Below are 25,199 nucleotides of genomic sequence, written 5' to 3'. Positions count from 1 at the left end.
ATTAGGGACTGCATCCTGAGAACCACCAGCAAAACAGCCAGGAAGTGCTGCAGTGGATCTTCTTAACCCTAAGCAACGCTTGCCACACTAAAGTCTCACGTGCATTTTGTTTAGAGGACAACTGCTGTCTCAATTGAGTTTTCAAAAAGTTCTGTTCCACTGAGTGACAGACAAATGCATAGGCCTGTCCCCTAGGACTTGAAGCCTTTCTATACAAATTGTGTGCAGGAGTATGTCTTCATCCAAGCTAGTACTCAATTTCTGAGCTAAGATTTATTGCACCTTCGTAGAAGATTCAACAAGTCTCCTGATGAGGTGGTCAGGAATCCCAGAGTGAAGTGACAGCCTCCAGAACTTGAAGTGCCACTCACATCACCATCTCTTTAGAGCCTCCTGATATCCATTCCTGTCATTCAGCTTTCTGGTCCAGAACTGGTAAGCAGGTTATAAAGCCCCTGGGGTGTTTATTTTCCAGCAAGAGCAATTACTCAAATCACCAAGTCACCTGCATTTCTAATGAGTGCTACTCACTTGTTCAGGAATGACCACATGCCTCGATTCCAGTCACCTGTACTAACTGGTTCTCCAGTGCCTGTCATGAGCTGATAGTGCATTAAATAGACAGATCACTACCTTCCTGAGAAAACAAGTTAATTGTAACTCTGGATTTTTTTTTCTTTTGTCATGCCTGCCCTGATCAGCCTTTGGCCTAATACACTTGTTGTTTATAATTGCAAAGCACAACAGAACTCTCCAGGGCCTGGCACAGACTTCAGCGTTTTCAGACAGGCCTCATGGCAAATGGAGAAAACATAACTTTTCATTATAAATAAACCCATTTAAACTGACACTGAATTCATTAAAACTTTACTTTTTAATAATAAATGTTAAGTTATGCCACCCACACACATACACAAGACACTCGCGCGCACAAATCCTGATTTATTCCCTTATGCATCATAGGCATTATTCTACTTAAAAGCAAAATGACAACTCCAAAAAACTTCAGAATTTAATTATAAGTGTGTGTTAATCTCAGTAATTTAAATACAGAAAAAGTTAGTACACCACAAGCATTTTCTACACTTTTATTCTGTGGTGATTGTAAAACAAACACAGTCAAAACATGAGACTTCTCATCCTTCCCTCCCAAGGCCTATCTGACTCCATGCACCCCAATTACAACAGTTGTTGTGCTGGATGTAGCTTTTAACCATTAACACCCATTTACCCTGAATCCCTTTCTCCTTAGTAACATACCACAAATGCATGCGGCTCTTGGCACTGACCACCAGGGGGCGTGTGGGAGCCTCACCAACCTGTTCCAGCCTCCCCTCAGCCTGACACCAACCACTTTACCCAGAATCCTAACAAGGTCTAGAAAACGGACATCACAAGAAGCCAGCATTAGATGATGTACTAAAAGGGCCTCTAATGAGCACTTAAAAATGCTTGCACGACTACCCCATCTCTAAGAAGGCGGTGCAGGCCTCTGTGAGAACTGGTCCTTTTGGCTAAGTACATTTGCAGTCTCTCCCTGCCCTGCCTACACTCTCATTTCAGATCATCTATGAGTCAGATTCTCTTGCCGAGCAGGTGATGAATCACTGCACTCTTAGTAAGTGAGGGGCTTGAGGGAGATACGCATTAACTGTTTCAGGCCGCTTGGGTGCCTTTCAGCACAGGCCGCTTCAGGCCAGGAAACTTGCATCCCATCTATGCCACACTAATGAATTTAATAGGTAGCCAGCAGTCGGGGGAGTAGGTGCGGAAGGTGCTGAACACATATCCCCAATTAGTAAGCTGCAGTCGAAAACTACCTAAGGGAGCTGGAAACCCTGGGGAGGACAGTCCACCCCTGATTACTCCTGAAGCAGGAAGAGAGGTCCAGACAGGGACGCCAGAAGTAATGGAGAGTGGGGGAGGCACCAAGCAGCGAAGAGCTGAGGGAAGTGCCAGCAGCTGAGGCCTCAGGCAGCCAGCAGCCACTTAACCGGCAACCTACAAGTGTGATAAACGTGTCTGCGCATATGTATGTAGTGTGCTGAGACTGCAAAGGGCTCCACAGACAGACCCAATGCCTTGTGCACCAGGAATCTCTCTCACACACACAGAACCTGGATAGGGATACACACACACACACACACACACACACACAAGCACGCACGCACGCACACATATGTACACAATATGTGTACCATATGTACACAACCACTGTGACTTAGCACCTGACTGCCAAGAGGGTCTTCTGTAACAGGCGTGTGTAAGTCGAGGCACACACATCAGCACCCATTGCCTGCTCTGCTCCACACAGAGCTGGGAATGCCAATGTGAATTAGCCTAGAAGCAAAGATGGGCCAATGGGAGGCAGTGCTTAGCTCTCAGATGAGTCCTTCATCAGCACCTAGGAAACGTCTCCCCAGGTTGAATAAGAAATTTCTCTACTGCTGGCCCCTCCCCCATAATTCAGATACATCCCAGTTGTCAAAATCAGGCTCTAAACAATGCTGAGTCAACCCCTAGGTCATGTTCCTGGTGCACCATTCCCTCCAGCTCTACAATGACAGGGGAGCGGGGGATGGAAACACGCCCCATCTGGTCTTGCAGAACAGTAAAGATTAATGGAAATGTGTGTAAAAAATAAAATAATCACAAAGCAGCTCCCACACTGGCAGTCCTGCACACTGCAGTGAGTTTACCAGCCCATAAATATGTTTAACCAACACGACCTCATGCTGTAGCGTGTACAAGAATCTGAGAGTAACGACTGGCTATCATCTCTTGCTCTGGGCAAGTGCTCGCCTCTTTACATCTTCTTCTCTAAGTCATTATAAGGTGTCAGTGTCAATCATTACCCTCTCCAGGTCCTGCCGCAGGTGCGTGAACAGCTGCAGCCTCCTAAACAAGACATCCTGCTCCCGCTTGGCTAGATTGTCCTCTTCGTCTTTCTTTGGGGTGATGAGGGGCTTATTGAAGTTGACCTTCCTCTTCAACTTCCAGTACTGGTACAGGAAATCCACCACTTCCTCAGGCAGTCGCAGGGCCCTGGCCACATCCAGCAGGTTGACGAAGGTGTAGAACTCGTCCTCCAGCTGCTGTAGCTTCTGCTTGCGAACACTCACCCGGTGGGCCTCCTCTCGATTCTGCTCCAGACTAGCGAAGGGCTCCAGAGGGCTCTGGGGAGAACACTCGGGGGCCCCATTCTCCTGTGCTGCCCCCTCACCCAGGCTCTCCTCAGGTTTCCTGTGTGAGCTGTGCTTTGGGCAGTAAGACTTAAATTTGACTTCATCATTCTCTGCCAAGATGGTCTTCATCTCCAGGCCACGGTCAAAAGCACAAGTCACATGGAAGGCTGTCCGGCAGTTTTTCACTGAGCACTGAAAAGAATGCATGGAAACAGTTACGGAGCAGCGGCAACAACAGCCCCCAGGGCTGGCCATCCCATATGATAATAAAGGCACGCTCACTGAGACAGAAAACCTTGACAAAGATAAACAGGTTTGAAGGGAAGGAAGGCCAGGGATGTCAGGGAAAAAAGCAGGTAAAGTTTTCATAGCCCAAACCATAGCTTCCTTGAAACAGTCATAGCATTGTAATCTCAGAGCAGGGGAGGGGAGGATGTAAAACTGGCTCCTATAGGTGAGGGTGGCACAACCTCAAAAGAGCATGTGCTCTATAGACCTTGAAGACTTGAACTCACATAGTTTTATTTTAAAAAATTTGAACAGGAGTCTCCTCAGCACAGACATTCCTGGTCAGTTTTAAAAGACTGTGACTCCTCAGTGAAACCCCAACTGAAAAAAGTCCCAACTCAGGTACATAAATACAAGCAGACTTCTAGGAAGCAGCATCCAGAGATCACACCAGAGGAAGGCCCAATGACAGGCAAGAACCCAGTTCAGGAAGGATGGAGAAAGGTCTCCCTGCTGGTACAGAATCACCACTGCACCACAGTGAGCCCCAGGGGAAGTCAGCACAGAGGCCAGGCCTCATCAGGATGCACTGAACACCCCGCTCCCTCCCCGCCTGCACAGGGCTACAATTTAGTGCCTTTGATCCAGACACAAGCCTCTGGCCAGCAGGAGCAAAGTGATTAACTTCTCCCGTCTGATCTCACTGAGCAAATCCCTAGAAAGAGGTACCTCTTGAAGGCAGAAGCCAGTCCCTTAAAAGCAACTGTTATTGTGTGAGGCCAAAGGATCCCCGGGGCATGCCAGGGATACACAGACAACCAAGGATCTTGTGCTCCAGGCCAGCTGAAAAGCTTAATTAAACTCATTCAACAGAACCTGCATCACATGACCACAGAGGGTAGAGACTGGAGCTGGGTTTCCCCCCTCATCACTTCAGTATTTGAGCTGCAACTGCATGCCAGCCACAACTGAATCTCTCACTATAAAAATCCAGCCTCTTCATCATACCCCATTCCAATCGCTGAAATCATATGCACTATGATTAATCTGTACCTTTATAAATAACCTCAATTACGAGAAACGTGTGAAATCAGTTTTGGTGGCAGAACACACACACACACCTGGCCACTATCATGAATAGACAGTACCTCTCCCCCAGCAGCCTGAAACCAAGTGGGAAGTCAAAGTGAGAGCAGATGACTGAGACAGTCTGTGTTTGGCTTAAACTACACTTAACCCAGGCATTCTAACCTTAAAGAGAAATGAGCTGCAGCCGAGCATTTATAGAGGACTTTGAAAGGACGCCAAATGGCCTTCCTCTGGGTTTTCCTTTTCAGGTTGACTCAGCAAACAGATGTTACAGAAACATAAACCAGAGTCTACCCAGCTGCAGACATTTCGGAAAGGAATTCTTTTAATGAAAATCAATCTATTTTGTGTAGATATGAGAAGTCATCAGCCTTCCTTGGCCCCTTCTTCAAATTAATGCTCTGGGGAAAAGTCAATGGCAACAGAAAAGTCCTTATATTGTCTCCTTGAAGGATAAACAAGGCTCCCTTTTGCCTCCCATGAACCACCAATTAAAGAACAGGGTTGGTGTGCTCAGAGCCTCAGAGCAGCTAACAGCAACACAGGAAGTGTCATTTTCCCTGGTATGGCACAAGCAAACAAAATGTGCAGGCACAAGACTGTGTGTTTGTGCGTGTTGCATACATGCCACTGAAATCCTTTTTGACCAATCCTCTATTCTTTTGCCCAACACAATCCTCAACCAGAAGCATTCATCATTTTAGTTTTTAACAGATTCTACTGACATACCAAAGGGGGAAAAAAATCATCAAAACTTTAAGGTCCCCAAAACTTCAGCTGCCCCGTGCCTGTCCTGCTTTTGGATGCCTGAACAGAAGTGGAAACAGTAATAGTGAAAAGTAAAACAACTTTGGACTTATTAACAAAATGAAAAGAGCTGGGCAGCGGTGGCACATGCTTTGAATCCCAGCACTCAAAGGCAGGTGAATCTAGTTCCAGGACAGAGATAATACCACCAATCAGTGGACGATACTCCATCACTTATCAGACAAACTATAACATACTCTGCCAAATGAAGGAATGTTGTTTAAAGCCGGAACCACACTTATCAAAAAATCATGTCGATGCCTGTTGTATTCTCTACATTTAAAGAAGCTGCCCAAATAGTGTTTCTGCCCCGCAAATCTCAACAACAAAAACAAACCTGAGAAAGAATCTGAGCCCCACACTGATCCATCCCAAAGGAAGAGCCTGAATTAGAACCCCAGCCACACACAGCATTCCAGGCTTCAAATCATAACTGACTAGATATCTATGTGAGTTCCAGAAATTAATTACTCAAGAGTTTTCTACAACATGAAGACACAACACCCAGACACCATTTCCCCTTAATTCTGCAGACCTTGTGATTTTTTCCACTTACCTGTACAACAAGCAAATGCAATCAGCGTTTTTGCATGCAAGCTGGCTCTCCATAATCCTGACAGTATTCAGATCGGGTAACACTTCACACAAGGCATGCTAGGGAGGCAGTGTGCATGGGCCCTCAACCCAGCCAGAGCTTCAGTATGAAAGCATCAGTCTGCCCTACACCTCAGCATCCCCAGGAGGCAGCCCAGAGGACTTCTGGGCCATACGATGTAATGTGACTACAGTGGGAAGCTAGTGCCAGAGTCAAGGAGTGCCTAAGACTGGGGTTCTTAGCAGGAAGGTGGAAAGAAGTGGACAATTGGCTTCAGGCAGACACATCAAAACTGCCTCACACCCAGATAACCTCTCCTCTCCTAACCAATGTGAAGCCCACCCAGACCCCCAATCCTGCTCCCTACCACGAAGTGGAGGGAAACGAAGCCTCTCTTACTGAGCAATTACCTGTATGGAAGCCCCAAACTTCTCATTGCAGAGGCTGCACACAAGCGCCCACCGGCTGCTGGGGATATGAGACACCTTCGTGATGGGTTCCATCTTCTCAGGGCTGCCAATGCTTACCTAGAGATCCAAAACAGCCAGAGGGGCATGACACAGCTTATCAGAATCGGAACCCAGACCTGAGGGCAGCCCCAGGGCCCGGCTCAGGACTAGCAGCAGGAGAGCCCAGCGATCATCCCTCATCTGACACCAGCATGCCAGTCTATAAAATCCCATCAGGAGTTTCACTTCTCTCAAGTGTCTGATGGCAAAGACATCTGTCTCACTGTAACACTGTATATCAACACTCTAGATTGACAAGAATTTGTGAGAGAAAAAAAAGCAAATGTATACATATATATTTAAATAATGGAATGAGCAAAGAGATAAATTATATTTAACAGTATTACCTCAGAACATGTAACTACATTAAAAGTCTACCAGGATAAATATGGTATTGTCCCAGTTCAGCCTGGAACACTGAACTGCAAACCGATTAATAATCAACCAAAAGATCCAGTGAAACCTCAGTGTAAATCATACTCACGTAGCTTTCCTCTGGAGAAAAAAAAAAAATGCACCAAATCACCCACCAAAAATTCTGGAATTTGAATCACAAATGATATTCTCATCACAAGCCATGAAATTAAATTAGTTAAGGTCTGGGGCTGGAAATAAATTAGACCAGACCTAAAATTAACAAGGTTGAAGCTGAGTAAGAATTTAAATAAAACTCACAGAAGTGTGACCCGGAACACAGTGATACTGCACATGCAGTGTGCCAAACACAGACTGGCAGGGACAGTAGCATGGCTACCCTCAGGGCACAACCATGAAGGTGCCGAGCCTGGCTAGCTAGAGCAGTGTCAACCACACTGAGTGTTCGCAGAAAGAGAATGATGGGGTGATTTGTGGACACCATCACCTGTAGCCTCCAGGTAGCCCCTCCTCTCATACTATGATGAGGTGACACTGCTCAGGATCAGTTTGGGAACAGAAGTATGTAAGATCCAACAGCTCTATTGCTACCCATGAGTCGCTCCTGCCCACCTGCCCAACTGCAGCTGAAAACCAGGACTGTCTCAACAAGATGCTGTTAGGTACCAGCCTTACCTCAGGGATCCACAGAGCACAGCTGACGTGGACCCACTTGGTTCCGCTGCGGGTAGGCTTCATAGCTCCACCTTTCTTGGGACACAGCAAACATTTTGGCTGAACTCCCAGGGCACATGTCCTGCATAGCCAACTGCCCTCTGGCACCTTGAGGATTCCATAGCAAGCCTGAAGACCACAGCACATCGCCAGGAAAGGGAAAGAGAAAAGACTTATGTTTCCTATTTCATTTTTGACCATTTACTTATTTATTTATTTATGTATATGGGTGTTTCATCTGTTTCATATGTATATAAGCCTGAGCACCACATTTGTGCAGTGCCCAGAGATGCCAGAAGAGTGTGTTGGATTCCCTGGGACTGGAGTTATGACAGGTTGTAAGCTGCCAATGTGGATTCTAGGAATCAAGCCTTAGTTCTCTGAAAAGCAGTCAGTGCTCTTAGTGGCTAAGCCATCTCCCCAGCCCCTACTTATTAGTTGAAAAATCATCTAGAAATATGTTTCACAGAATCTCACCTAAGTAAACATGCCTGTATCCCCTGTACGATTCTAACCCCTAAGGAAATAAGCCAGTCCTCCCCGGAACACCCATGTGCCTGAGCTCCAAAGACAAACTACAGGTTTATTGAGCACAGGTAGTCCTAAAACCCTGAGTTAGAGGAAATTCTAAAACAACCAGTGTAGCTGTGGTGCAGAAGAGAGCCATTCATATACAGTTTCCAACCACTGAGCAGCAAACACTGCAACCTGGCTTCAGCAGTTCAAGAGGGCATGGTAGACCTCTTCTTCCCTCCCTCCCTCTCTCGTTCTCACAGAGTAAGGGGAAAAACAAATCACAGAAGACTCCCACGGACTGCTAAGGGGACAGTGGTTAGGCAGCCAATTGAGGCACTCTGCCACTCAAGCTAAACACATTCCGCCAACTGTGGTCCAACACAGTCCACGTGAGCAAACAGCCACAGAAAAACAAGACACTTCAAAATGAGAAGCTAGTTTCTTTAGCTGATGTCTAAAACAAAGCCTGTTTTGCACAAGTTGGCAAAATTACACAAGACAGCACAAACTACAGAAATCAAGGCTTTTACAACTGAAGTCATTGCACTGGTTTGAAGAAAAAGCAAATGTTTCAATAAGCAGATTGAAGAAACAAAGCCACAATGGTACCAGGAGTGCATTCAGAGAGCCCTTTAAAACCCAAACTACTCACAACATTATCCTTAAATGAACTGGAAGAGTCACAAGAACATGGCTCTATTTCTCCAGACAGAAAAAACACAACTGCCATGAAAGCTGAATGCCTAGGACACAAGGAAGGAAACCACAAAGATGAGAGCTGAGCGCAGCAAAGAAACACGAATACCGGAGCCCTGAGAGCTCCGCCAAGGCCATGAATAAGCCACTGTCAACAGGGTACTGGCAAAAGCAACTCTGTTAACAGATCTAAACAGTACCAAGAAGGCTTCAAACACTAAGGTTCTGCAGCAGGCATTCTAGAGTTGCCTTTGAAGAGGACTTCATTTACTGGAGAGGCATAGCTCCACCAGTAAACTATGCCTTAAAGACAAACCATGAAGAATTTCACCAAAAGAAAAATGAACATGAAGTGTGTCAAGAGAAGAGGCTGAAGCCGGAGCATCAGGGCCAACTCTGCCACCTACATGCTAAGGCGCTGGCAGGCAGCCCTGATGACAGCTTACACATTTCTAAAGCACAGAACACACTAGATTTCAAGCAGAATCTTGTAACAGAGCAAATGTCAGAGTCACTCAGGTAAAAATGAGAAGCAGCAGCAACAATGGCAGCCCCGCGGCCTCTCATCAAAACACACCACCACCACAGGGACTCCAAAGGCAATGCCCTTTGGACCATTTTTCAAAGTCCAGAAATACAAAATGGACTACAGCAAGACATCACGGTCTCCAGACTCCCTGGGAAGATAAGCTGAGACAAGGCCACAGCTGGTGAAGTCTTCAGACAGAGCTTTATAAAGCCCCAGAGGCAAATTACAGAGAAAAGGATAATCAGGGTCTCTCCAGAGTGTGGCAAGTGAGCATGCATGACCTCAACACTCATGAGGCAGAGGCAGGAAGATTATCTCAGCTGGAGGCTATGCTGCTCTATACAGTGAGTTCCAGAGCAGCCAGAGTTTTTCAAAGAACAAATAAAAATAAAGAAATAAAGTTCAGAGCTCATCCAAGCCACTCTTTTACTTTTTTAAGTTTCCTTAAAACTCAGTGTCATTGATGAGCTCAACAAAAAGCACTTCCGGTCACCTCTCTAAATAACAAAAGCACATGATACACAAGGCTCCACACAAATTCACATCACATCATTAACTGTATTAAAGGTTAAATAAGGAACTCAAGAGACAGCTTGGTGATTTAAAGCACTTGGTGCTTTTCCAGAGTTTGGCTCACTGCACGTACCTCAGGCAGCTTACAACCTGTAACCCCAGCTCCAGGGGATCTGACCTCAGGCATTCACTCATACAATCATACACAAACACAAAAATAAATAATTAATTAATAATACATCTCTTAAGTTAATGGGAGGTAAGAGGCCCCTACATCTGTGATTAAGCTTTCTAAATTACCCAGAAATACAAAATGGACTTTTCACGGAAGAAGAGAAGGACAGTAACAAGCAAGCATCCAGTTCTACTGCCACCTTGAAGTGATGCTTACCAAGATGGCTCAGCAGTTAAGGGCACTGGCCACTCTTGTACTGGACGCTGGTTCAGTTCCCAGCACCCACACAGCATCTCACAACCATGTATTAACTCCAGTTCCAGGCATAAAACTAAACCAAATCTAAAGTGACAAACAAAAGGGGTGGCTGACTCTCCTTCAATAACTCCATTTATATGTAAACACATATTAATGCTACAGATTATCTCTATACCCCCCCCAAAGATTCGCTGAGGTCTTCACCACCACCTGAAAAATGGGACCTTTAGAAAGAGTCACTGGACATGGCATTACTTGTAGTGAGACCACACTGTGGAGGCAGGCACCTAATCCAACAGAAGCAGGGACTGTCTAAGACAATTCCTGTGAAGACACAGACACAGGGAAGACAGCATGAGCACTACAGGCAGCCACAAGCCAAGAACATCCAGACTGACAAGAAGCCACCGTAAGCTAGGAAAAGACAAAGAGCAAAACTTCATGTTCCAGAGACAGCTTCCACGGTTTTTATCACTCCGCTGAGGGTACTTCTAAAACTAATGCACAGTCTAAACACCTTCTCAAGGATTTGGTTTTCAGTGTTCCCAGCTGGATCACGGTGTCTTCAGATTGTAAAGCAGAGACCCGACCCCTGGGATTGGGGGAGACTTTCCTGAACCACAGCTGTGGGGATGTGGCCCCATTTGGAAGCATCCTAGGCTCCAGGCAGCACAGGCTGGCTGACAGGCTCAGCCCTGAAGCCCAGGCAGCTTCTTTCAGGGCTCTGCTGCTCCGCTTACCTGGTGCACACAGATGTTACATTTGTCACAGAATACCATCTCGTTGCCATCCTCGCCATCAGGTGACTGGCAGACATCACAGACAACATCTTCATCGTATTCAATCCCCAAGCCCTCTTCCGTCTCTATGGCATGATTCATATTATCATAGCATCGCTGTTCAAATTCCTCCAAGACCCTTTCCATGGTGTACTCATCTAGTTCAGGCATCCCTGAAGGAAAATGCCACAGAACTCCCTTGAGTAAGTGCACATTATTATAATTATAACGAGACAACACTGATGTATTTAAAATCCTAAATAAAACGTAAGTAAAAGTAACTCTGAGCACCAGAGAAACTACCATTGAGTGACTGAGGCCAATTTACAGATAAACACCTCCAGTCCTTATGAGAGACACAATAAAAAAAGAAGCAAAACTCAAAACAATGTCAGTGACATCCTAGGATATTAAATACATGCTCTGTTAAATGCACCGTTCCACTGTTGCTACAGTAATCTGACTTAGAAAGCCAGACCATATATTATGGTGTTTGGGTTTTCCTATTTTGGTTTTTGGGTTTCTGTTTTGTTTTGTTTTGTTTTTAACTATTCTTTCTTGCTGCTTAAAACGGTGCCCTGAAGCAGATTTCACAGCAAATATCCAAATGTTTTTAACTGGCTTATCTGTCCCCACTTTGAATTCACCAAGCTGAAATACATAGTTAATTAGATCCATGAAAGGCATACACAAGGAAATGTCTGAAGCAAAGAAGTGAGTTCACTGTGAGTTAAAGAAAATAGAACACACTTCTTGAACCATCAAAATTAACATGAGGGAGCAAGGGCATGGCTCAATAGTCAAAAGCAGGTACAGCAAAGGACCTGACCTGGATTCCCAGCAGCCACCAAGAGGCTCACAACTGGCTGTCTGTGACTCCAGATCCAAGAGGTCTAAAACCCTCTTGTGACCCACCCCTGTACATACCCACACAGATACATACATGTAATTAAAATAAAGCCTTTAAAAAAAAGAAAAAAAATGCATGAAAGTAGTTATTGGTCTTAGCAGTGGTGGGAAAAAGAGCTATTTTCTCCTATTCGCAGGTGTTTTCCAAATTGCCTATAATGAAAACACTTATACTCAAAGAAATCCTAAAGAAATACTCATGGTGGGCATGGTGCTCATGCCTGGGACTAGGATACAAAACCCCATAATGATGAGTTTCAGGCCAGCGTGAGCTGTACTATGAGACCTGGAAGAAGGCGGAGACAAACCTAAAGGGGAGATATAATTTGAGCCTGTAACTGATATGCACTATTATAAAACCACCATATTTTCAAAGTTTTTAAAAGTTGGGAGATAAGCTGGGAAGGTGGTTCAGCGGTTAAAACACTGGCTGCTTGTTCTAAGGACCAGAATTCAGTTCCTAGCACCAATGTAGCGCAGCTCACACCCACTCCAGGGGATCCAATACCTTCTTCTGAACTCCTTAAACACTGACCTGCACTCACATCTGTTTACCCACATGGACACAAACACAAACACACACACACACACACACACACACACACACGTCAATCTTTTCTTTAAAAGAGACCGTATTGGCATCGTATAATGGTAAGCATTACACACATTTGGGAAGCCACTAATTATGAAATGTTTGCAAAAGGTACTTTTCTTCCCAGTGCCTCCTAACTAGTTGTGGATATGCCTAATTTTGCTTTGTCTTCTAATTAACTTTTACCAGTATAACAGTCACCAGTAGTTGGGACAAACATCTTTAAACTTGTGCTTGATTTGTGTCACCGGACATGAATTATTCTGCCACATGAGTGTATCTTAAGTAAAGCCCCAGCCAAGCTAGGTCTTAACTATGTAAACTGCTGCAAAGCCAGTCTTGTGACTGGTTCTTTGGACAAGACCCTGAACTGGACACCTGCAGCTGGCCAAATGCTTAACGCTATCTTCTGAGCAGTTTAATAAAGACAGCGTAAAGCATATGTCCAGCACAAAAGAGAACTGCATCTTGTACAATGGCAGAATACATCATCCAGTTATAGGAGATCCCCAAAGCCTTTTAAACAGCAGATTCTAAAACGACCCCTGGCTTGCTCCTGTTCTGACCACTAGTACTTAAAGCAGGGAACAGGAGCAAAAAAAAAAAAAAGAAAGTACTTTGTCAATACATCTAAATAACTAACAGGTAGAAAATACCAGCATTCCCAGCTCAATAACAGGCAGTCCTATTCAACTGGCTGGCAAGCTCCACAGCAGGACAAGCTGCTATCGGAGTCCAGGCTGAGGCAGGCCCCATGGGAATGAAAATTTAGTCTTTGCCCTCCCAACCTTTGAAGGCAAACACATGAATGCGCTCTTCACTGTGTGCCCCTGCCATCACTTCCTGACCCTGCTTCCACAGCACAAATGGAATCTTCCAGAGTCCACAGACACTCAAGACACACCTTCTGACAACCCTGCAGAAGGAAGGCTGAATATAAGGAGACCTAGGTACCATCCCAGCCTCCACACCGTAAAATGCAGGTAACTGAGGGCTAAAGCTCCAGCCAAGAGGAACCACCGAGGTTTAGGCTCTCAGCGAGGGTCACACCTTACTCAAAGAAAGCCAGGAAAAAGTTAAAGAGGTTAAACCAAGAGGGTTTGGAAGATTTTGTAAGGCTCACTCTGAGAAACAGCAGGCTGCAAGGTGGAGAAAAAGAGGAATGGCCTCACAACAATATAAAGCATGAGCAGGGTACTGGGGCAGACCTTCTGCCAAATTATATCCCTCGACTGTGGTTCCTGTATGGTTAGTAAAAGGCGGAAACAGAGTGGGGACAAGAATCCAAGTCACTGCAGCCAAAACAAGCCAGGCTTAGGCTTCCAGCACATGGAACCATTCCTCCTCATCAGCCCACCACTGTTCTAAGAGCCCCAAGCGGACTTTGTGTCTCATCACATGTGCCGAAGCCACAGAGTCTGGTCTCCAAAGAACTGGGACTCTTAGATGACGAAAGCAGCCGTGACTGTGTGAGCGTCAACCTCCCACAGAACCTGTACGAGTCACTATGGACTACACAGCTCCTTCCTCAATGTGAGTTAGTGAAATAAGTCTCACCCATCTCCTTAAATTCTTCATTGGTCAGTTCCAGCCACGCGGCATCCATATCATTGAGGTCGTATCGGCAAACGCTGTCTGCCAGCGTCCGGATATCAACGTAGCCCAACTCCGGCGGCTCGGGGCCTGAAGATGCAATGTACTTCTTAGGCCTGATGAACATCAGAGATTTCTCTTCTGACACAACCCTGGTTAATAAGAAAACAAGTAGCCAGATTACCCTTCTGCCCTATACAAGAGAGTGTCAGAGGCCAGGGACAACTTGCCTTCCAATCCTCAAGCCCAGACCATGCCTATGCTCATAGTGTCTACAGGTCTAAAACCCAAACATCAACAACACCGCCAGATAGAAATCTTTACAGCACTGAGAATGGAAGCAGACCCTATGGTCTTCCAAAGCCATTTGCTCTTTAGCATGACACTTTCCCAGGCCACTACCCATGTCTCCAACAGTCTGCTCCCACACTCAAAACACACACACATTATTTCCAGAGTTGGTTGTTAAATCCCTTTCCATTATTCAGGCTTGCTCATTCCTCCTGTAAGTTGCTAGAACAGGAAAGACCTTGCTAAGCACGGAGTTCTCAGAAACAGAGACGGCTAGAACAGCCACCAGCGGGGTGTGCACAGCACATGCTGAAGACCACAGCAGACCTCGGAACTCTCACCTTCCAAGAAGACAGAGTGAAAACACCGGGTTGTTGCCATTACTAAGAATTCTAAGCGCAAGAACCCATACTCCATAAACATGTGACCCCAGAACAATTCTCCTACCACCCTCTCACAGCCTGCTAACACCTGGAGAAGAGCTTTCCACCTCACCCTAGCCAAACAAGGGTCATCATAAAAAAGGAACAAATCAGTTCCAGCTAGAGGCCAAGGGCTCTCAGCCCAGAGGTCCTGCCGTCACACTCCCTCCACAAGTTTTTCTCCATGAGCATTCACACTAACAGGATGCCCAGAGTTTATGGGTTTTACCACCCTGGAATTGACGGGATGAACTTATCTGTGTGACAGAAATGGGTAAACTGAGCAAGAATGGGTGTAAAGTGAAAAGCTTCATCTATCTATCAAGGCATTTTCAAGCTGACTCCACACTACAGAGAACCATCCAACACAGGCTTCCTAGACTGAGAGCCTGCTGATGCTGGTCAAAAGGGACTATGTGCACCAAGCCCACCATGAGCTCCACTTAACAGGACCCACATCGGAAGAAGTAGGTGATGCCTGGTAGTCGCCTTTGTCTGCCCAGCCACAGTGGACTATAATATAATTTGAACAGTGATCCCAAAATGATGGTAATCAAACCAATCAACAACTGTCTAAAGAGACATGGAGGAAGGGCCAAGAGGTGAATTTAGTCTATACCTGTCCATGGTAAAAAAGGCTATTTCACACAGCAAGGGGCTGATAGATCCTGTGGCAGCAAAGCCAGATGCTGGTAGAGTATCGGGGCACTCCATCCTCTCAAAGGACATAATATGCCAAAGTGGAAAAAAAATGTACCAACTCGCCACAGCCTGTCTCAGAGGAATGACAAGGAGGCATGCTGGGAGAGGTGACTGATGTGGCAGGAAATGAAGAGAAAGCGCCAGCATCAGGAAAGAGCCTGTCCAAAAGATCTCCTCATCCCTGTCATCTCCTAAAACACAATCAGCCACTGCAGGCCTGGGAGACACCAAAGGCTCCCACAAAGCCACTCTGCTCAGTCACACAGAATGCACAGAGAAAGACAGGACCATCAGACCTCCCCCAGGCAGCCATTCCCAAAAATGCTCAGACCGTCTATTCTCCAGTAAGAGACAGTACCTCCGGTGATAATGGCTAAGTTCAGAGGCCCACTGCCCTCTGACTCACCACCCTCAGGGCCTGAGCTGTTTCTACCACATTTCTACTTCCTGTGAGGCCTCATGTGATGACACTACTAACTCAAGAGCGGTCTCCTCTCAGCCTCCATGCTTGCAGGGGAAGAAAAAGCAGTGGTGAGCGGAGAAGCATGTGTCTTTCCTGAGGGCATCTACCTGGCCACAGGCTGCGGGATGGTCCCTGGGCTCACGGGCACCTGGACTCCTTTCTCCCATTCCTGTCTCCAGGGGTCTGCCAGCACATAGTACTCATCAGGGTTCAGCTGGTAGGAGTCATGCAACTTCATGGCAGTGATCAGGTCAGTCCGAAACACCTGGAAGGAAAAGGAAGGGACACGGATTATTTGATATTTGCATTCATTTCAGAGCAGTGGCAGCTGCAAAGTAACTACAGAGCCGCCCATGACAAGGTCACTGTATCACACACAGAACAGGTCTGCCCTACAGAAACCCTTCACCTTCCACTCCTTTGCTCTCACCCAGGCCTGGGGTGGCTCCAGCTCCCTCAGTCAACACAAGCAGAGGCTGCAGTGACCATATCAACATAGCTGTTGTACAAAGCACAAATGTTCCCCTCTCCAAGACCTCTCAACTCACCAAGGGCTGCTGAACTCAGGCTCTTAGAAACACTTCAGGGAACGACAAGCCACTCAGGAGTGCTCTCTTTGGAGCCCATGTTTAAAAAACAAAACGTCATTAGCCAATTAACCTCAAGGCAAAATCTAGAGCCACCCTGTAGAGGTCACTATCTTCCAAAGCAACTGCTGACAGCCAGCCCAATTCCTGAGGTGCTAGCATGTGGGGCAGGCAGCCGGTGGGAGCAAGGTCCATGTTTGCTAACACCAGGCAGAAATGCAGGCCTTGCAAAACCTAGGAGTGAAACACCAGGCCACTGCGGCACATCAGGAGGCTGTAACTTCTACCCCGGAAGTAGTGTCTATTGGAGAGACAGAACCCTGTCTTCACTGCCATCAAGACTCTTCTCTTGTCCACCTACCAGGAAAGCACCCCAACTCATCACAAAGAAACAGCAAAGAAAAGGAAAACTGGGCAGGGAGGGAGGTCAGTAGCCACGCTTGCCCTTCTGTGGACTCATGCATGGCCAGTGGCGTCCACATCAACAAGGCTGACCGAACGTCCAGCACACTGTGTCTGGCAGCCAGGCCCACACAGCTGCCTCCCGATCCAGCCTTACCCTCAGCCTACTCCATCTGAGGGTGTGTGAACAGGGAAGCCCTGCGTGTGCACGCACAGCACGAGGCTGGGCGTGTGTGCTGTCCTCTGTGTACAAAAAGCTGCACTCCCTCGTCCAGGACAGGAAGCTCTTTCTTGTGCTGCTAAGCACAGGTCACACTGTCCACCTGCTGGCTTTCCGTGCTGCTGTTCTCTTTAATAAACCTTGTCTTTTGAAAGGCAGGGTTTGAATAAAAAGGCCACTTGTCTGGCTGTCATCTTCAATACTGGACTTCCTCCAGGATGTCACTCTTAACTTCTACAGCCCCACTGAGCAATGGGCTGATTGTGCACCCTCTCCAAAAATCACAAAGGACACGAGGTCCCAGAAGTCAAACACCCTGGACCTGTCATAAGCCAGGAACCAACCCACCCCACCCCCAACAAAAGGGCCTTTAAGGTCAAAGCCGTGAGTCCACACCCTCACCAAGCAAATCAGGCAAAACAGAGCCCCGCTAAGCTGACAACGAAAAAACGAGCATATTTGCCAAAGAAATGTTATCAGACTAAGGAAGGAGATGAGAAACACAGCTCCATTTCTACAGAGCTGGGAGAGGCTCTGGCCCAAAGAGTAGGTGCTGGGGTACATCAAGGGCAGGGTTGCTCATAATCCGAGCGGCTTTACACACAACGCAGTTGGCACACAAACCAGGCCAGGGTGTGTAGCCTGCTGCTCGGAGACTCCAATGCCTACTCCTAGTGAAGTCACAGCGGTGCGGTGTGGACACTGGCAAGGTGCAGCAGCAGCTAGTTACAGGCAACCTAGCTTTACCGAGAATTAATTACAGCAGCAGAGATGCTCCAGCGCCATAAAAAAATGAAGTGAGCAGTGTAGATCAAAATGGACACAGGGCCAGTGGCATTTACCACACCCGCCTCCTGTGGATGCTTCCTAGGACGAGTCTCCACTACCTTCTAGCAGGGGGTGTTATTCCACTACCAAAAAACTCCTCGCTCTGGACAAAGCATTCTCCAGGATCCTAAGGCCACCTAAGAAGGGCCTCAGAGATACACCTGTCACCGTGTGACCGTCAGTCACACCATAAGCCAGCTGAGGTTACCCCACAAAACACTGCACTGCCAGAAGAATTTTCCCACGGCTCTCCCTGAAAACCGGACAGGCTGATACACCCAGGTCTGAATCCTCAGCCTAGGAAAGGCTGCAGAGACAGATCCCAGGACAACAAGGCCCCAACCAACCAAAGCCAGCAGGAAAATGAACAACAAAATGCAAGGCACCAGGGAAACATAAAAATGTGAAACAAATTGGGAAAGGGAGGGGAAAGCCTTAAGCATAATCCCTAAAACAAAACTCCCAGAATTACATTAGGTTGTTGCCAAATAAGCCACAAATTCATGGCTAAAACTAACTTGAGGCTGGCAGTGACTTGGCAGCAGCTGAACCCGCTCATGTCCTGGCCAGAGGGAAACTTGCTGGGAGCCAGCGAAGATGGAACAAGAAAGGAAAAAAAGAATACAATTAATAGTAATAGCTAACATTGACTGCGCACTATATGCGAACCACGCCTATTAGCCCACTTATCCCTCCAGATCCTGATGAGGCACACACCTGCTTCTCACCACCTTCCCGGGGTAGAGAGTGGGAGTGCAGAGGTTAGGTAACTTGCCCAGACTTGCACAGCACGAGGCAGGCATGTGGACAGCAGGTTCGCATGCACACGTTATGTACAGCACACATGATCAAGGCAAACAAGAGCATTCAGAAGTACCTCAGAAGGCTTTCGATCTTCAGGTCTAGAGCAGGCACTCCTCCCATGCTGGGATCGAGAATGCTGGGACCATGTCGTGGACAAGCCTGAGGAAACAAAAACCCGAACAGGAACCATTGAAAACACAGGATCAATGTTTCAGTGGTGATGTGCTGGTTGCACGAGCATGAAGACCTAAGTTCAGATCCCCAGCACCCAAGTAAAAAGCTGGTATGGTGGGGTATGCAAGCAGATCCAGCCAACTGGTCTACCAGCCAGCTGGTCTAGCTGCTATTCTAAGCTTCAAATTTAGTAAAAGGCCTTGTCTGGAAAACAAAGAGGAAGACATGCATCATCAACCTCTGCTCTCCATTCCTGTCCACACAGGTCAGCACACCATCACATAGCACACATACAAGGAAAAGAACTGTCCAGGCCACTGAGCTGTTAGGAGCTTCTTCCCCCACAATAAACCCCCAGTGACAACCTGCAATGCCATCTGTCCCCCAGCCCTCACAGGGTTCCTTCCTTCCTGTCATTTTCCAAGAAGACCTAAAGCAATCACCACAGGCTCTGGTATGGGTGCTCTGGCTCATGCACGACGCTCAGACAGAGAGCACTGCAGCATACCCCAGAGATGGAGGCTGTGCTCAAGATACTCAAAGCCCCACACTGGTACAACAAACTAGGAAACATTCCCTAAGTGTTCAGCAAAGTGTCTAACGCCAGAACCACTGGGCTCAACCCAAGGCCATGCCCAAAACATTAAAGGAAAAAAAAAAAAAAATCTACTGAGGTGCAGAGGCACATGCCTCTAATCCCAGCACTCCAGGGGGCAGAGGCAGGCAGAGCACTGAGTTTGAGTCCAGCCCAGTCTACAAAGTGAGTCCAAGACAGCCAAGGCTACACAGAAAACCACCCTGTCTCAAAAAAACAACACACACACACACAAAAAAAACCCTGCCTCCAGGAAGACAGAAAAAACAGAGGCCTCCACACACAGCTTTACATTACCTATTGCATCCCTCTTCAGAGATGTGCCAATCCTTTCAGCAGTTTCTCACCAGGAAACCCAGGGTTCCATGTGCAACCAGGATTGAGCACACTGAGCAGACTGCACACTCCAGGGCCTGAAACTTCTCTGTAGCACTGAGAGCTCCCGCGACTGTAATAGCCGCCAAATTGCCTTCCTTCCCGGGGTCCTTACTGTCTGGGTTTCTCCTTTTCCAAGCAGTTCCTAAGCAGCTGAGTCTCTACCCAGAACCCACGAGAACTGTACTTTTACACTACGCTCCCTTAGTTCACTGAAGACCCAATATCACCTTGGTGGTCGCCATCAACTTCTGAGTCACTCTAAGATCTGTCAACTCTGCAACATAAAAACCAAGCTCCATGCTTTGCTTGAACCACTTCTACCTCTTCCATCCCTCCTGAGAAGAGTCCTACCGCCTTTCTTTTCTACTACAGGTCAGAAGTCCACAAGTCGTATAGACTCTCCTCCTCCCTGCTCAGGACACAGCCAGTCAATGACTTATGGTCATAAGCCAACCTCCCACCTACCCCGACCCTGCCACTGCCTCCTCCTATTCATGTCAGGAGGACAACTACAGTGAGTGGCCTCCCCTATGGGTATACAGCTGCAGCCAGCAGAAACAGCAGTCCCTCTATCTTCAGTTTCTGCCCAACTTGCTGATAACTTATTTCAGCCTGTCTGTAACTACAGCACCTGGGCACTGAACCTTATCACTTCTCAAAAACTGACAAAACCCCAAAATAATAAAAAGCAGAAGCCAAAGAAAGCCACCATTTTAGCAGTGAAATTGCCAGTCATTCAAGCCCTTACTGCCACAGAATCAGTGGGCACATAAGCAAACTTAAGATGTAGATCCTGCACATAAACTCTCGCCCGATTCTTAATGACAACTACCAGGGACTGTGGGCTCTGAGAAAGAAGGTCTGAGCTCTTTTTGAATACCTGTTCTGAGGCCAACTGCTACATCATCTAGCCGCTGTCACTTCTGTGAAATAAGACTCCTTACAGGTGACTGGTGACATTCCTGTGACTACTTCAAAAGATCCTTTGGATTCAGCAGGGAGCAGGGCTGGGGTGCAGCCTAGTGCACAGCGCATGCCTAGCATTCTCCAGGCCCTAGAGTCCAGTCCCAACTCCACAGCAAGAATGGTACTTACACTCAAAATGCACAGAACACCTCACACACGCACACTGGAAAAAGTGTGAGCACACTGGGAATGAGCTGGTCATCACTGAGAAAGAAGTGGCTGGGTGGTCCCTGAAGTCCGCAGAGGTTCTCTACCAGCCAGAGGCCTTCCTCTACCATGGGGCTTCTTACACCTTCCCACCCACAACCCTGAGTATATACAGATATATAAAAGAGGCATAAAAAAACCAAACAAACATGTACTGACTATAAACCAAAGAAATTCATCTTAAAACCATCCTTTAATACACATGCAATTTTTCTGTATTTATTGACAAAAGCAAATTTGTATACTAACAAAATAAATGTGCTACCATTTATGTAAAGGATTAAATTTTGGTTTAATATTTGATGTCAAAACACAGAGAATCTACACTTTTCAGTTTGATCAATATTTAGATTTTTTCCCTTTCTTTTGTCTGTCATTGCGCATTTAGAAACTTTTTACTGTTGCCGAATGTTTCACAACCCTCAGTTACTTGTGAGGTTTTAATTCACTGTTTAAGGGCTGGAGAGATGGCTCAGGGAATAAGAAAACTTGCTGTTTTTGCAAAGGACCCAGGTTCAATTCCCAGTACCCACATGATAGCTCACAACCATTTATAACTGCAGTTCCAATGGCTCTGACACATTCTTCTAGTAGGCATACATATGGTACACAGACAAAATACCCATACAAAAGAGCATTCGAAAAACATCAAGAAGAACAAGCAACAAACCCACAATTCACTGTTCAGGAGCCCCTATTCTAGGGGCCACAAAGAGGGGAGCATGTGTCTGTATGTGATTCCCAGAAAGCCGTGGGAATGAGAAAGAGCTGGAGCGGAACTAGGAGCACACCTTTAATCTGGGCACTCCAGGAAGCAGAGGCAGGTGGATCAATGTGAGTTCAAGGACAGCCTGGTCTACAAAGCCAGTCCAGGACAGCCAAGGCTACACTGAGAAACTCTGTCTCGAAAAATCAGGACAGAAAGGGATGGCCTGCCTCTTCTGTTGTTCTCGGAGGTGCTGGAGATGCAGCCCAGGCCCTGGGAGAGTGCCTGATCCCAGCCTAAACCTTTAAATCACTCTGGAAAGAGCTATTCATCGGGAAGAAAACAAAAGCAACAAAAATCTTTTAAAAAGAATCAGTCCTTCATCCTCATCTTTTAAACATGGCCACAAGACAGGAGTGAAGAGTCCTTAGAGTTGAAGCCACAAGTAATGAGCCATTTGCTCATTCCTGGGCCTTAGGCTCTCCTGAGATCCATCAGGATCCCTCCGAGGAGCCTATGCTCCCACTCAAGTTTGTCTTTTGAGCTCAGAATGCAACTCAAGAAAACTAGAAGAAAATTCTCAAACCTTGACAATCTGTTTGTACCACATTTGCTTTTAAAACAGACACCCAGGGCTTCTACAGGCCTGGTACCCCATATTAACCAAGAGTAACTCTGCCCTTCCCCAAAACAGTTGGTTCCTCCTACTTTAGCTAGTGTCAATATAATACAAGTATGAGAACAGGAAACATCTGCAGAAAGAAGACTGGAAAAGAACTTAAACTCAAATTACCACTAATATAATCAGTATTTTCAAGTAGCTCACTTATTAGAACTAAGAAACAGTAGTCGCCACGCCCCATCAAGGAAACTTCTCTGCAACACACAAAGACCACTACAGAAAACCACACAACACAGAGACCACTACAGAAAACCACACAACACAGAGACCACTACAGCACACTATAACCAATTAAAATGCACTTGTGACGCCTAGGCCCAATTGATAAATCTACCACTCAAATCCAGCACCGAAGGCTCTGGGACCATTGCAGAAGAGGGGCAGAAAGACTGTAAGAGCCAGAGGACCAGGAATAGCTGTGAGACTGTCTCCTGGCTATGCGAGAAGCTGCACCCACGTGTGACTTGACTGCCTAAACTTGAGCTAACAAGGACAACAACAGGCATGCCAAAGCTGATGGGGAAAGACCACAAGGTCCCAACCATAGACAAGATTTACAGGTCAGGAAGGCATTCACAGAGCAGCAGAAAGTCTTCCCTGGTGAAGAGCACACTGGTTATCCTATACCAAATGGTCAGCCCTGAAACCACATATACAAGTTACTATACAGACTGAGCAGGTTATATTTATACACTTAGAAGTGTGTGTGTGTGTGTGTGTGTGTGTGTGTACATACAACAATAAAGGAGTCCATGAATTTGAAAGTCAGCAGGGAGCAGGGGCACATGGGAAGATTTGGAGGAAGAAATGGGACAGTGTAAATAATATAAATATTATTAGGACCCAAAAAATAATAATAAACCAGAAACAACCTAAAAATCCATAATCAGACTGTAAAGGGATAAATAATGACACATCCCTTCAATGAAACACTAGCCAGCAATAAAAAGGAACACATTACAAACAGATGGGTAAGAAACACTTGCTTCGTGTAACATGGATAAATACTGAAATAATTACACTGAGTGAATTGGTGAAAGAAACCAGAGCGGGGAAAAGGGGCACTGCGCTGATGCACAGTTCAGGAAAATGGAGACTCATCTATACTAACAGCAGATATAGTGACTACCTGGGGCAGAGGTGAAGGGACAGGTTATTTTGATTTTGATGACACAATACGTGCAAACATGGCTAACCCTCTCTAAGTAGTCTAAAATATGTACAGCTTGCTGTACATAAATTATCCATCAGGAAACCATGAGAAAGCTTTCACCACGAAGAAGCACCGTTCAGTCAGAAAACCTCCAGCCACTTCCACTGGTGAGATGCTGAGATCCTACACGTGGACCCAGGTGGTCTAGTGGAGCAGGGAGCCATGAGAGCGCCCTGCCTCAGCAGCACTACCCGAGGCCTCTTCTTCCTGAGCTTCCGTTCAACGCAAGTCGCTACTCCACACAAAATGCAAGCACAAGGTTCAAAATGGATAGTGTGAGTTCAGCCCGGTCAGCACACACTCAGAGGAGATTCTCAGTAAACAGATCATTGAAAAGCAGATACAACCTACTTAAAGTGATGCTCGGGAGGGTCACTGGGTGCTGCTCTGAGGAAACATCCAGTACGCCTAGACACACTCCTGGAAGATGTTTCTGAGCTCCCAGAAAATGGGGCACCACTGAGGAGCAGAGTCTGGGTGCGTGTCCATCCACAGCACATTCGGAAGGTCAAAAGGACTCAAGCCACTACCTGGCTAGTATTCCAGCAGCACCCTCCTGCTTGGCCACTCTCTCCAGGCCTGGGGTGGATTTGGAAGCTAAGGGTATCATCCCAGCACTCCCACAATATTCCCAGCTGGTATGATGGTGTTCCTCCACTATCCAGGCAACCAGGGAGACTAGAAGGTCAAGGCCAGCTTGTGTAATGTAGCAAGATCCAGTCGCAAAAAAACTAGGAACTGTAATGGTAATTATTTCATTCCTCGTTAAGTTATAGCATAAAACACTTTTTCAGAAGGGAGCATGTCAAATGGGAAATGAGAGGCCTCAAATCTGTAAGTAACTCGTGTAACAAAGACCGGCATCTGCCAAAAAGTGTATGGTGACTACGCCGGCTCAGTGTTTGGCTTGGCCTTTGTGTCCAAACTGCTGATAGCTGAAGGCAAACTACAGGAATGCTGCCAGCCGTCACAGCTCATCATCACAGCACTTGGGAAGGCATCAGAGAGCCAAGAGTTCAAGGTCATCCTCCACAAGACAAGAGGTTAGCCTGGGCAACAGGAGACCCTGTGTCAAAACAAAGATACAGTAAAGTAAACTAACTTTTGTTTCCCTCTCTTCTGGCCTTCAGCAGAGAAGTAAGGATCTTGGCAATAATAACCCCTAAGATCATGGCCAGTCACAGGTAAGACTGTGCCCTCTATCGACAAAGCCTGTGTACACTACTCAAAGTAAGAACAGTTTTGTCAAACTATCTCAAACACTGAAAAAAATGGGGGAGGGGAGAGTGTTTGTCTTTTTTTTTTTTTTTTTTTTTTAACCTACCATGCCCAGCTTCCATTAGGAGAGAACATCTGGGGCCAGCACAGTTCCTACAAGCTCCGAGACCACAGCAGGCAGCCCTCCTGCTCCTCCAGACACCACCAGCACACCCCTTTGAAATAGTAAAAATAGCCATGCTGGCTTACCCTAGAGCTAAAATAAGGGGAAACCCTCAA

At 46.5% G+C, this 25,199-nt stretch overlaps 1 protein-coding gene across 7 annotated transcripts in view; it reads right to left on the bottom strand.

The window, feature by feature from the left end:
* The window catches only part of Jade1 (jade family PHD finger 1), a 55,707-nt gene that overhangs the window by 9,275 nt on the left and 21,233 nt on the right, over window positions 1-25,199 (bottom strand). For 5 of the 7 annotated variants that reach the window (XM_060378268.1, XM_060378267.1, XM_060378266.1 and 2 more), the window contains 8 exons: window positions 18,855-18,940; window positions 18,496-18,558; window positions 16,048-16,205; window positions 14,027-14,214; window positions 10,930-11,141; window positions 7,464-7,631; window positions 6,315-6,431; window positions 2,856-3,377 (listed from right to left, as the gene is read on the bottom strand). In XM_060378268.1, the coding sequence (XP_060234251.1) occupies window positions 2,856-3,377; window positions 6,315-6,431; window positions 7,464-7,631; window positions 10,930-11,141; window positions 14,027-14,214; window positions 16,048-16,205; window positions 18,496-18,558; window positions 18,855-18,940 (1,514 nt within the window). The remainder of the gene's footprint in view (window positions 1-2,855; window positions 3,378-6,314; window positions 6,432-7,463; window positions 7,632-10,929; window positions 11,142-14,026; window positions 14,215-16,047; window positions 16,206-18,495; window positions 18,559-18,854; window positions 18,941-25,199) is intronic. The other 2 variants (XM_021643061.2, XM_021643063.2) reach the window with 1 other exon arrangement.

Source organism: Meriones unguiculatus, chromosome 2 (genome assembly GCF_030254825.1).
Source record: "Meriones unguiculatus strain TT.TT164.6M chromosome 2, Bangor_MerUng_6.1, whole genome shotgun sequence".
Taxonomy (NCBI): domain Eukaryota; kingdom Metazoa; phylum Chordata; class Mammalia; order Rodentia; family Muridae; genus Meriones; species Meriones unguiculatus.
The sequence above is the reverse complement of the archived record's forward strand: the minus strand, read 5'-3'. Positions and strand labels throughout refer to the sequence as shown.